Raw genomic sequence first — 12,800 nt, 5'->3', positions numbered from 1 at the left:
CTTCTTTGACCTGATATTGTGTTTGGGATCAGATAAGATTAAGTAATATATTGAATATGCATTGAGGATGTGTCACTGATTTTATGAATGGGATAAGTTTAGAATTTTATGGTTCAACGTTGTAAGTAGATACGGAGATGTTCTTAAATATGTATGGAAGGTGGTTCGTGTAGAAAAATTCTGTGCCTTCTGACTGGTCGACGATGCCGATGCGGAAGGAGAAGGGGAAGCTGGGCGCTGAACCTTGAAGTGGCCCGATGCCGATGATTCAATCTTACACGCAGCTGCAGTATTCCAGTAAATTAAGAGACACAGCATGGACTTCCAATGGCCAGTGACCAGTCAGAACGCAAAACACTATTGATAGGCAGGTTACGACGTTTCGCTAGTCTCTCTAGTTCTTCAGGGGGACATCTGTTTATTTAAGAAAAAACAACAAAAAACATTAAAACATGTGGTAAAAATCGAAATGAAAACTAATCTTACATCACATTTTTATATACACATAAATACATGATAAATATCACAAATCACAAATAAACACGTAACACCCTAAAACTTTTTTCCCTGATAAATCACCTGACCCTCTTACCTTGCCAGACTGTAGAGAAACCGTGCGTCCAGAAATCTCACTAGTTCTGTTTGAAATTCTGGGCATCGGCAGACTCCTCTTCCTCCACATTCAGACAGCTTCTGCAAAAGGATTTTATTGGTTTATGTCATCTTCGATGCATCGACCAATAACACGCTTACCTGCGGTGATGACCCTCACTGCAAATTTATTTATCGAAACATGTCCATAGGATCTTTGAAACTTCGCAACCATTCCCGTTGTTCTGAAACAAATGCCTGGTCCTCAGTGCATTCCTCGATTTTCCCCGGAAGATAACCTAGAGGTTTTCATACGCAGCGGTTCTATTTCGGAATTATTTCTGGTGATCTTATCGCCGAGATCATTGATGAAAATTTTGAGCTGCCTTATGGATGCCAGCGAAGGTTGACACCTCACATTCTAATGCCCTTAAAGAAGTGTTGCTCTCACAAACAAAGATTGCTCCATTAGTTTTTGTAGCTGTGCTTTCCTGGAGGATCTTAGGTTATCCCTCTATGGCTGATACCTCCGCCTGGAAGAGGCTGCACTAGTTAAAAAGTCGCTTAGAGTGACTACCCGCTGTTGCTTCGAGTACTGTCCAGCTTCACTTCCCTTTTCCTTCTTTGCAGTAATGTCCATGCCATTGTCTATGCCCTCTACTCGTTCCGCCTTTTAAGGTAATCTTTTGGGCAGAAATCTCGGTTAACTCCGTGAACATATACATTAGTGCGACTCCATTGTAAGATAGGTACTCCTAGACTACCTCAACGGTTCCACAGCTTAAACCAGAGGAGTAGATGTAAAATTCTTTAACCATAGTAGCACTAGATATCATCCCACCCATCCCGCACTAAATCATGACAATAGATTCGTCATACATCGAGCTCCTGAAAAAAATCCTTCCACCTCAGCCGCTTCAGCTTTGAACAATCCTAAAAACACTTTACTAGTCCACTGCCATAGATGAGTCCGTCTTCATAGTCCTCTCTCGAGGAAATTACTGAAGTGAAGCAGGCACAGTAATAGTGTGACGAATATTAGCAACACTAAGGGATACTATCATCTCTAAGCCGATACTAAGCAGTCACTTATCAGATCAAATGAGCAGCGCCTTAAAATATGATCGTTAGGGAAACGCGAATCCCTCTAGCTCAACTCCGATTTGAATACTGTAACAGGTTAAACTCTTACCTATCCAGAATCAACCCCGACATACAAAAAGTATGCCCTGCTTGCAATCTGTCCCCACATGGCACCAACCGTCTCTTCCATTGTAATGTAGAACCTATGCCTCTAACACCCCTCTCATTATGGTCCACCCCTGTTGAAACAGCAAGTTTCTTTGGACTCCCGTTAGAGGATATTGATGACAATTTGTGATCGGTCATACCTATTGGATGGGGCGAAGCAGTGCTACAACAAAAATAACATGATCGTTAGGGGTACCCAATTTTAGTAAAAAGATATCGACCACATAACTTGGCTGTCTCCTAATCCAAGAATACTAAACCCACTTTGCCAGCGAGAAGCAACTCGCGAAACACACGCCTGATAATTCGTACTATGAAGTCTCTTATCAGCTCATTGGTGCTATGTGAGGAATTACATGAGGCCAGTCAAGAAGAAGGACCCCTAGTAAGAAGAAAGAAAGGTTATGCCAAGAGGGTACAGTGCGCGGAGTTACAGATACTGACGGAAACGTTTTGAAGTTGCATCAAAAACTATATTCGGATAACGAAAGAATTCTAGACCGTTCCAAATCCTGTTGGAATGATTCTGGCGATTTTAAATTATTGAGAGCCATATATCTAAGCGAGGGAGAAGTCCAGATCAAAATGTGGACGACTTCGTATGGCAGCTGCAAAGCAAACAAATTTTCATTGAGAAGATTTTCATGGCAGAAAACAGTCGGAGTGTTTGCCAAGTCACTGCAGAGGCGCGACTTACTTAATTTGCGCTTAACCGTTTAAACGGTTATGGCCGTCCAACAAGAGGCGCTACTGCGCTTATAATAACTTTTTTCTAATTGAAAAACCTTTTTTCTAAGTTTTCGATGCTGGTTTTGCCCGGCAGTTGAACCTTCGGTGTGGTAGGCGGAGCCACCACCACAACACGGCGGCTGTAGATACGGGTAGGTGAGCAGGATAGCAATTATAACACTTCGGTTATTATCAGATTCCCGATCCATTACGAAGATAGAATTTAGCCGAGCTACAGCACAGATCAGAGAAATTACGCAATAAGATCCGGTACGTACGCGTAATTTCTCTCTCCTGCGCGGTAGCTAGCCTAGACTATACCTGAACAAAGATGATTCGCAGAGATATGTATGTATTTGTATTTTTTCCTGAGAATGCCAGTTTTAAAAAGAAAAAATTAAATTCTAACATGTCTGATTTGTCTTCTGTTTCATTTCCAGAGATCGCACTCACAATGACTGCCTACTCCTGCTGTCCGCTGCTCACAGTTGTACTTCTCTCGATCGTCGCAACACTAATTCAACTTTGGTTCAAGCATCGCTATAACTATTGGTCTCGACTTAAGGTGCCATATCTGAAGCCCAACATATTTTTGGGCAATTTGAAGCCTCTACTAACGTTAAGCACATCCTTCGGTGATTACTTTCGTACACTCTACGCCGAGCCTTGCTTCCATAACGCGCCATATTTTGGCTTCTTCATATTACAAACACCTGCATTGCTGTTACGCGATCCACAGTTGATCGAACAAGTACTAATTAAAGAATTTAATAATTTTCCCAATCGTTATGAAGCAGCTGATCTACATACCGATCCGATGGGTGCATTAACATTACCTTTAGCTAAGTATAGCATATGGAGCAAGAGCCGACGAGAGATCTCAAATCTTTTTACCAGTGGACATATCAAGCAGAAAATGTATCCCAGACTTGTAAAGATCGCTGAACAGCTGGAAGCATACATTATACATAGAATGAACGAGGGCGGGATTGAGGTCACCAGCGCTATTATTGAAGTGAAAGAAATGTGTGCGCTCTATACAACAGACGTCACGGCTGTGTTGATGTATGGCATTGATACGGCAGGTTTGCAAAATAACGGCTGCGAAATGCGTGAACAATGTGAAAATCTATTCACGCCTACCCCGCGGAAGATTGTAGACTTCTTCACTATATTCTTTCTTCCCAAATCAGTACGTTTGCTTACATCAAAAGTGTTCACACGTCAGTATGAGAATTATATGCGACGTTTAGTGGAGCAGCGCCTTAAAACAGGTCATCTCATAAGCAAGAGTGAAGATCTTATCGACTTGTTATTGAAAATGCAGCAGACTTTAGATAAAACAACGGACAATAATTGGCTACAGCATCCGGACTTTATTGCAGCGCAAGTAGGCGTTTTTCTTTTAGCTGGTTTTGAGACATCATCTTCGTTGTTAGGGTTCATTTTATACGAATTAGCAAAGCAGCCGCGAGTTCAGCGGAAATTAAGAAAGGAGATAGTTCGTTATTATAGTAGAGTGCGTTATAACGGCATCAGCTATGGCGATGTGTTAGGGATGCTCTACTTAAATATGATTGTCTCCGAAGGTTTGCGCTTATATCCAACAGCGCCTTTCATCAATCGAGAGTGTTTGCCGAATGATGATCAAGAGCAGACATTATGGTATGGCAAGAAGAGAAATTGTCTACGGATACCAAAATATGTGCCAGCTTATGTCTCTATTTTGGGCTTGCATAGAGATCCAAAGGTAAGATTTGCAGTGAGTACATTGATAAAGGTACCTACCTACCTACATTGATAAAAGTTCTAGATACTCAAGCAATATTTATGCTGGATGACTTTATGACATCCAATCTAAGGCTGGTTGCTTGGTTGACGTAGATGGTAGTTGTGCCATCTGTATACCACATCTCGTGAGTCAAATATTAACAATGTTCGTAAAGCAATTACGCATACGTTAAGCTTGAACATCGAAGAATTCAATATCCTTGGATTATGAGGAGTACTCGAAAAGGGTATCCAAGAAATTTTAAACATTTCAGATGCATACTGGAAAATTACGCAGTAGGCTCTGCTGTATCATGAGGCATTTTATTTTCCTATCACATCATTTTAATATCTGTTCTAAGGGTCAATTAACCAATAATTCGGAATATAATTATTAAAACACCCGAAGATCCTATTTCGTTATATGAAATAGACAGATTTCTAAAAACTCTGCAAAATCTGCAATCATTTCCTCCTTTATGAGAGAAACGACCCTTGTTAAGACCCAGCAGCACATAGTATATTTGAAGAAGTCGCTTGCGTGTCAGCAGGGCTTGGGTCGAAATTCCCTAGTACTGGAGAATATCCACCGCAGCCGGTTCTATGTATCGGAGCGGCTCCGTATTTCCTCCGGTTTTATTTCAGTGTAACACTATTTAATTTGTTACCACGCCATTTTTCCGTTATAATAACAACAATCCCCTGGCTGAAGAGCTTTCTGTGCTCTTACGAAATCCGAGCTAACCTATCAGTCACTTCGTCTCCTGTGTGCGATAATGCTCCGACCGTCGAATCAAAAAAAAATAAAAAATTAAATGGCAACTCGGCACGTTCACGACCGCCACAACTATTCACACCCACATTTTCCTATTTAGCGAAACCTTCGGTTGAAACACTAGGAATTTGATTCTGACGTGAAACTTAAATTGTGTAATCTATGACGAATTCATTATATTTTCATTTCTTTGAGTATATTACGGTCGTGGTTTTAGTGGGCTATCTCGCGCATTTCAGCTGCTGCAACTTTCGGACGCCATTTTCATTCTAAGCTACTTCAGTTCAAAAAACTAAAGTTTTTCAAGGTCACTGAGATATCTTTAAAGATCACTTAGATCACTAAATACAAGGAGACCGAATTGCACCCAATCAACCTATTGTTTAATATTGCGTAGAGGGGCTCTGCAGTTATCTTCTAACAAATATATTGGCAGACGAAGTAGTTCTACCGCCTATCCCCACTTTTACTAATAAAAAGCGATAAACTTTAAACTTGGACAAAGCTGTTTTACGGAGCATGCTAAAATCCTACCAGGCTGCTCCGGGGCTGATTGTTTGTTTTTTTTTTGTTTGTACTTGCGTCCAGGTCTCGTCCTTTTGCTCTGAGTATGGTTTCTCTAACATTTTGGTCAGTGCTTTGGCCGGCTCTGGTTTCGACCTCTTTTCGACTCTATATAGGTATTTTTTTTTCAAGGGCCTGGCTGCAAAGAGCTTTCGGATGAAGAAATTGTGCTCCATCAGTGATATCGCTTCTTATACCCCTCAATATTCCAGCGATCTCGTGAATAGCGTCATATCCATCAGCAACTTCTCTTTTGCTTTCTGTTCTTTTCCGGTCTTCCGATGTTTTCTGTCAATCTACTTAGAATCGACACCTGCGAAGGTGCCTTTTCTGTCGGTAGTCAGATGTTACTTCAAAATATCTAAATACTTTCTTTGAGGCTATATATCCATAGAAGGTTTGAAAGCCAACTTCAACTTGTATATACTTGCAGTTCCACTTCCACGCTAGTAAGGACGTCTCCGATTGCACTTGGAGCGCTTTTTTGCACGTCCAAAGCCATGCTGCCTATATGATAGTATTCCTAGTTGTTCTTTAGTGGCTGCAATACATATTTTTAAGTGTCTTTCAAAAAGTGTTCCAGCTATGTTGGGTATGGATAACAGCCGGTGTGCTGATGACGAGTTTGGGCCTCCTTTAGCCCTAAAGATACGTTTGTCATTTTTAATGGCTTCTGCCGAAATGCCGTCTGGCCCTAGAGTCTATTTATTTCTCAGGCTTTTTTGTACCTCGTATGTAGTAAATATGGGAGGCTCTTTAGGTGTGCTTGTACGGTCTTCTCTATCTCGCTGACTTCGTGAATAGTGGGAAATGAGTTCACTATGTGATATATTATAGTTGTTTCTAACTCTGATGTCGGAGTCCTAGCCCTGACCTTTTTTAGTACCATTTCCTATTCCAGACCCCATTTGTCCCAGCTGATATTTTCTCAAAAGTCTCCTCATTTTCTTTCTTGCTGTTCATGATATGGCCCTAGGTAGGCTTCTCCCAAACACCTTGCATTTACTCGCCTTAAGTCTAGGTTGATTCGCTTTATCTTCGCTATTTTTTCGTCTACCTGTAAACAATGTTTGGTTTCCACTAGGTTCATTGGAAGGTGCTTGAACTCATGTGCACCCTAGGTGCCTCGTCTATGCTGTAAGGAATGAAATAATTGGACGTCGCTTCCATCGTGATATCTGCTAATGTTTTTAGCATCTTGGCCTCCTGAAGTTAGTTGATGAGCCGAAGTTTATAATATTGATCGCAGTTTAGCTGTGGATGTCCAGAACTTGTCTTCCACTTTGATTCATCGTTAGTATTACTCTTAAGTTAAACTCGGCAGCGATGATTACCACTCCGGCTATGTCTCGCGGCGTGTCCTTGATTCATAGAACTTCTGTTGGAACTCTTGTATGACACTTATTACTACATCGTGTTGAGATTGAGCCAAAACGTAGCCGGTTTTATTTGCTTTCACTTCTTTTTCTCCAGGTGAGGCCAAAAGTGCCCCAGTGCTAGTGCAGTCTTCCGCTGTTGCTTTGGACTTTTATATCAACAATAGTAAAATGTATCTTGTGTCTCTATTTCTTTTCAGTACTGGCCTAATCCTAAACTTTTTGATCCTCAAAGGTTTGCGCCTGAAAACCTGCCATCCATTAAACCTATGACCTATATACCATTTGGTGCTGGGCCGCATGGTTGTGTTGGCAGTCGTCTTGGAATATTACAAGTCAAATTAGGATTGGTCTATATTTTGAGGCGATATCGAGTGGAAATGTGCGAAAAAACTGTAACTGAAATAAAATTTGATCCGAAACGGTTTATGTTAGAAGCTAATGGTGGTATATATTTAAAGTTCGTCAAAGATGATGGACGCTGATAAATTAAGCAAGATATATATACGCTATAACTGTGATGAATATATTTTATTAAATTTTATAAATAAATTAGATGCACGCGATTGGGACGCAGCCAGTTTTAAACACAAGGTAGGCTCACCGTAGTTTTGAATTGTATTCAAAAAATGTGACCCTCTCAAAAGTCTTATTTGATTTCCGATGTGGCAAAGGACGCATCCTAGCAATGTCTGTTTATTTATAATAAACCATTGCAGGGGTCCATAGAATACAAATAATTTGCTCTGGGGGGGGGGGGGGGGGGGGGGGCCTTTACATATCGAAAGGGAGATTAAAAGTGCTCTTCTTGGAGATACCGAAAGATCAATGGTTGGTTAAGAAGTCTAGAACGCTGATTGAATTGAGAAGAGTGTGGGTGGTCATGTCGAACCCGAATAGTTTCCTAAGCAGATGATCTTGAACTGCTCGTCATAGGTATGGACTATCAACCGAACCTAGTTCGTTTTACGAGGAGCTGTAAGCTAAAACGCAGCGGCTACGCCTTGTTATACGAATGAAAGGTGACGCTCTGGCTAAAAGGGCAGACTCGGTGGAAAACGATTTAAACTCCCTTGGCGTAACCAACTGGCGCCAGTTGGCAAAGCGCGGAAGCCACTGGCGCACCTTGTTGGACGGCGAAAATCGTTTAAACCGTTAAGTAAGTAAGCTCCTTGCTTTCAGACCTCACTATATTGTGGGAGTACGGCTGATACTTTCTGATTGGATAAAATGTCTTGAAACTATACTGGATAGGAAACTATTTTCTAAATCCAATATTGAGAATATGACAGATAGGCCACGAGTGTCCAGGCAAGAGCTGAGGTCGTGCATTGGCTTTACGAGATTGTAGTAAACTTTTATTGTTTGTTGCGCATTGATCGAGCTTAGGCAGGACAGACTGCCAATTGGCCCCTGTGCGAATTTCAACACCCTAAATCTCTAAAAAAAAAGGACCCAACTGTGATAGCAAACCAGCTTACTAGTTCACAGATGGGTCGATGTTTGAAAGAAGGATTGGTGGTGGAGCTCGATGAAAGTCGCAAAGTAAGCTACCCAAAAGCTATTGTCTTCAAAGCGGAAGTCGGCGAGATTAAATATTATGTAGATGGGATGTTATTCATAGTTAGTAAAGTTGAAGGATTTAACATTTACTCGGACAGCCAAACTGCAATCAAAGCTCTGAATGAGAGATCGGAGACTAGATCTCACTTGCGATTGCTTCAAAGTATTTTAAGACTCGTTTGGCTTGTACGATATAGTAATATCCTGGGCGATTGTCACGCCAACCTCTTATCTAGATTGGGTACAATAGAGCAGAAAGTCTTTAGTCTTCGCTTGTGCAAAATGATTCTAGAATCAGCTAAGCAAATGCCCAGCAGACACTTTCTCTGGTACTGCAGGCATCATTGTGTTCCTGACGGATCACCGTGCACTTAGATTCCATTCGGTGTGCCTTAATATACTGGAAAAGTAATTCTGCTGCAGCTGCATGGAGGATAATGAGGTCAAGTCACTTCATGCATGACTGTGCAGCTTTTGTAAGAACTATGCGAAAGTACTCCACCGTAAATTTACTCGGATCTCCCAGGTTGAAACTCCATTCCCGCTACGCAGCGTTGCTTCAGTAGAACAGCTGAAGCCTCCAGTATTTTATATGCTATCTAAACGGGCCTCCATTTATCTCAACTTAGCTTCTCCAACCCATGTAACTACCATTCAAGAAAACCTAACTTAACAATGCCAGAAACTCACGTACGATGGCTATGAAATAGGTTTACGTGGTGACAAAAAAGGTGTTTTTGGCGGCAAATCGAAAACTTCAAAGTGTTCTATGAACCGAGCCCTAATGGATTGAGACTGAGCGACTTCCCCGGTGGTAAAACAAACGGCTGTCGCCCCATTGGAGCACACGCAATCAAGGCGGTCATGTTGTGACGGATGAACGGCATTGCCTCAGCCAATGATTTCGCTGTTCTGTTCTTAACACTGCTCTCTGAAAACAACAAGTCAATCCAAAACAGAATACGTGAGCAGTGGAAGCATACTTCTAGAGCATTTTGTACAGCCCCTGAGGAAAAACTCGGTTAACGGCAACCAAAAAAAGCAGTTGGTCTAGATAAATTCAAACTGAAAACTGGGCGGACCACACATAGACTTAATGTGTCCATAGTGAAACTGAAAAGCCCTAACAGAAACTAGGATCTTTGTTATGAAATAACTCCGTCCACTTGGCATATACTAACTTTTTAAGACCTATCTATTAGATGCTTCTAGATGTGTTAGCACTTTCATCACTCCTAACAGCTACAGTCTGGAGCCTTGCGAGCGTGGTACACAAGCACAGTACGTGTTCGATCATTTCCTCCAATCATGTACCTACAATCTTCTCTTTCCGTGTTTTTATTGTCATAACGTTTGGGCCAAGTTAAGATCAAATACAAAGAGAAGAGTGTGCGAGTGCTGCCGTAAGTTACAGAGGGAGGCGGGATGTTTTTTCAGAAAGGAATAACAAAGAAGGAATACAAAATGGAGTGAGTGCGAAGCCCCTGAGCTATAACCAAACACGAAAATTTTGCCTAAAAACGCGCCAACAGACGTATGGTATGAGTCCCGGGAGGAATTCCTGTGATAGGGAAAACCCCAAGCTGATTACCGATGTCCATAAAGTGCTAACATTTCAAAATGTACACTTTTCTGACCAGTTAAACGGCGCAGAGTTGATGCGTCCTTGCAGGGGACTTAAAGGATTGCTAAGCGCAACGCTAAGTTTTATAGCTTCACAGCATCCCCAACTCAACATAGGCTCTGCCAAGTTCATTTGGGATGATCGCACTATTTCCTTAGGGATGCTTTTTATCAGAACGTACCGGATCTATATAAGGTAAAAGATCATCAACATCGATAACACTACTGAAAACCTTCGGGGATTGTTATTATCGCTAAAAGAAGAAGACGAAGTTGTCCATGCAATATACTAGACTAGGGTAGGGTACCCCACTTTCGAAGATGATGAAAAATTTCAAGTTTTTACTCGACAATCCACAAGCAAGCTTTATCTGTTGATCTTAAGCTACCTTTGATAGCACGAAGAGAACCAGCTTATATGCCTGGCGCCGTAAGTTCTGTCTACTTCAAACTGAAAAAAAAGAAACAGAAAGTATTAGTTCTTTTTTTTTTTTTTAAAGATTAGCCCAAGTACCTTCTTTCATCAAGCAAAACGTCAGGGCATTTTCCCATGTCAACCACATCACTGCTACAGCTTCGAGGAAGTTAATGACTTCGTTTACCTGACAACCAATATCAGCACAAACTATGAAGTCAGCCTAGATATTCAGCATAGTTTTACTTCGAAAAATATTTAATGAAGCGCTGTTTTGGCTTCGGTTTGAGATCAAACCTCTAGAAGTAGAAGAAAAGTGAGATCCTCACTTCATTCGGAAGACCATGTGAAAAAATAATAGTTTTCCTTGGTGTACCCAAAGTGACTGGCCTGCTTAGTTGAACAAGTAAAACCGTTAAATCGGCTAACCGCCAATTCAGAAAAGTCACTCCGTTGCCATAGCGTTTGTCTTACGCTTATATATATTATACTTATTTCGTTCGAGCGTACCGCCGACTTCATCGTTACAGAAAAACGCACTTTCATAAACTTTAAAAAAGGAAAGTGGGAGGAATACAAATCTTTTACAGACAACCTCTTTGCTGCCCTCCCTATCCCGACTGATGCCCGCCAAGGGGATCATGCTTTCCGCAAGGTCATTGAATTCGCCTCGGCACGTTTCATTCCCGGCGGGAGAATTCCCGAAATTCGGCCCCACTTCCCGGCGGAGGCCGCAAATTTAGCGAGAGAACGTGACCTTATAAGACAGCTCGACCCAGACGACCCCCAAATAAGGGACATAAGCCAAGGCATCAGATTGCTTGTGGATGAACAAAGCGGGCGAAATGGGACGAGCACCTAAGAGGTTGTAACCTCTCTGCCGGTGTGGGTAAACTTTGGTCCTCCGTAAAGTCCCTATCGAATCCGTCTAAGCACAATGACAAGGTTTCCATCGCCTTTGGCGATAAAGTGCTGTCGGATACGAAAAATGCGCGAGCGCTTTCTGCCGTCAATATATAATGCATTCTACGGTCGACAAAGATAGACGGAGGGCCAACAGACACGCACATAAACATAAATTCAGCGCGTCACCAATTACCATCACCGCCAGAGAGGTTGAAGATGCCATTGGTCACGCTAAACCATTCAAAGCAGTGGGCCCAGACGGCATAGCCATGCCGATGCTTAAAAACCTAGGGAAAGAGGGTTTCAAATACTTAGCACATGTCTTCAACCTGTCTCCTTTCACCTTTGTCATACCCGAAAAATGGAAAATGGCCAAGGCCGATATCTCTCCTATCGCCAGTAGCAAAGACGCTTGAAGCCATTTTGCTCCCCAACTTCCAAGCAAATTTGCAGCTAGGCTCTCATCAGCATGGCTTCAGAAAACTCCATAGCACCACCACCGCGCTAAATGCCATCAGCACCCAGATAAATTGCGGTTTAAATCAAAACCCACACCATAGAACAATACTCGTAGCGCTACACCTATCAAAAGCTTTTGATACGGTCAACCATGGCACGTTACTGCAAGACCTGGAAGGGTCTACCCTACCCCCATGTCTAAAAAGGTGGACCGCAAATTATCTGGGTGGTCGGCAGGCATCGGTGCAATTTAGAAACGAAACATCAAAACCAAGAAGAATTAAACAAAGGGTGCCACAGGGTGGTGTCCTATCCCCACTTTTGTTTAATTTCTACATATCTAAGCTACCTTCACCACCAGAAGGAGTCACTATCGTTTCATACGCCGATGACTGCACAATAATGGCCACAGGCCCAGGCCCACAGATCGATGAGCTCTGTAACAGAAAAAACGGCTACCTCCCTGATCTCTCCAGTTTTTTCGCCTCGCGAAACCTGACATTATCACCGACTAAATCTTCCGCGACCTTATTTACAACATGGACGTCCCAAATGTCGACCATTATGAACATCCACGTCGATGGCACTACGCTACCGACTGTCCTACACCCAAAATCTTGTGTGTGACGTTTGATCAGGATCTACATTTTGGTGAGCACGCAGCCGCAATTGTTCCGAAAATTCAGAGCCGTAATAAAATCCTCAAATCCTTTGCTGGCAGTACCTGGGGAAAAGATAAAGAAACGCTCATTACTACATACAAAGCAATTTGCCAGCC

General features: G+C 42.1%; 1 protein-coding gene across 1 annotated transcript in view; it reads left to right on the top strand.

Moving 5' to 3' along the window:
• LOC137245902 (uncharacterized) overlaps positions 1-7,588 on the top strand; it is a 109,065-nt gene extending 101,477 nt beyond the window's left edge. The window contains exons 6-7 of the mRNA XM_067777093.1: positions 3,012-4,321; positions 7,257-7,588. Coding sequence (XP_067633194.1) covers positions 3,012-4,321; positions 7,257-7,541 — 1,595 coding nt within the window. The 3' untranslated portion in view covers positions 7,542-7,588. The remainder of the gene's footprint in view (positions 1-3,011; positions 4,322-7,256) is intronic.
• Positions 7,589-12,800: the final 5,212 nt, after the last annotated feature.

This window comes from Eurosta solidaginis, chromosome 3 (genome assembly GCF_040869045.1).
Source record: "Eurosta solidaginis isolate ZX-2024a chromosome 3, ASM4086904v1, whole genome shotgun sequence".
Classification (NCBI taxonomy): domain Eukaryota; kingdom Metazoa; phylum Arthropoda; class Insecta; order Diptera; family Tephritidae; genus Eurosta; species Eurosta solidaginis.
Note: the sequence above shows the minus strand (reverse complement) of the source record. Positions and strands in the feature narration are given on the sequence as shown.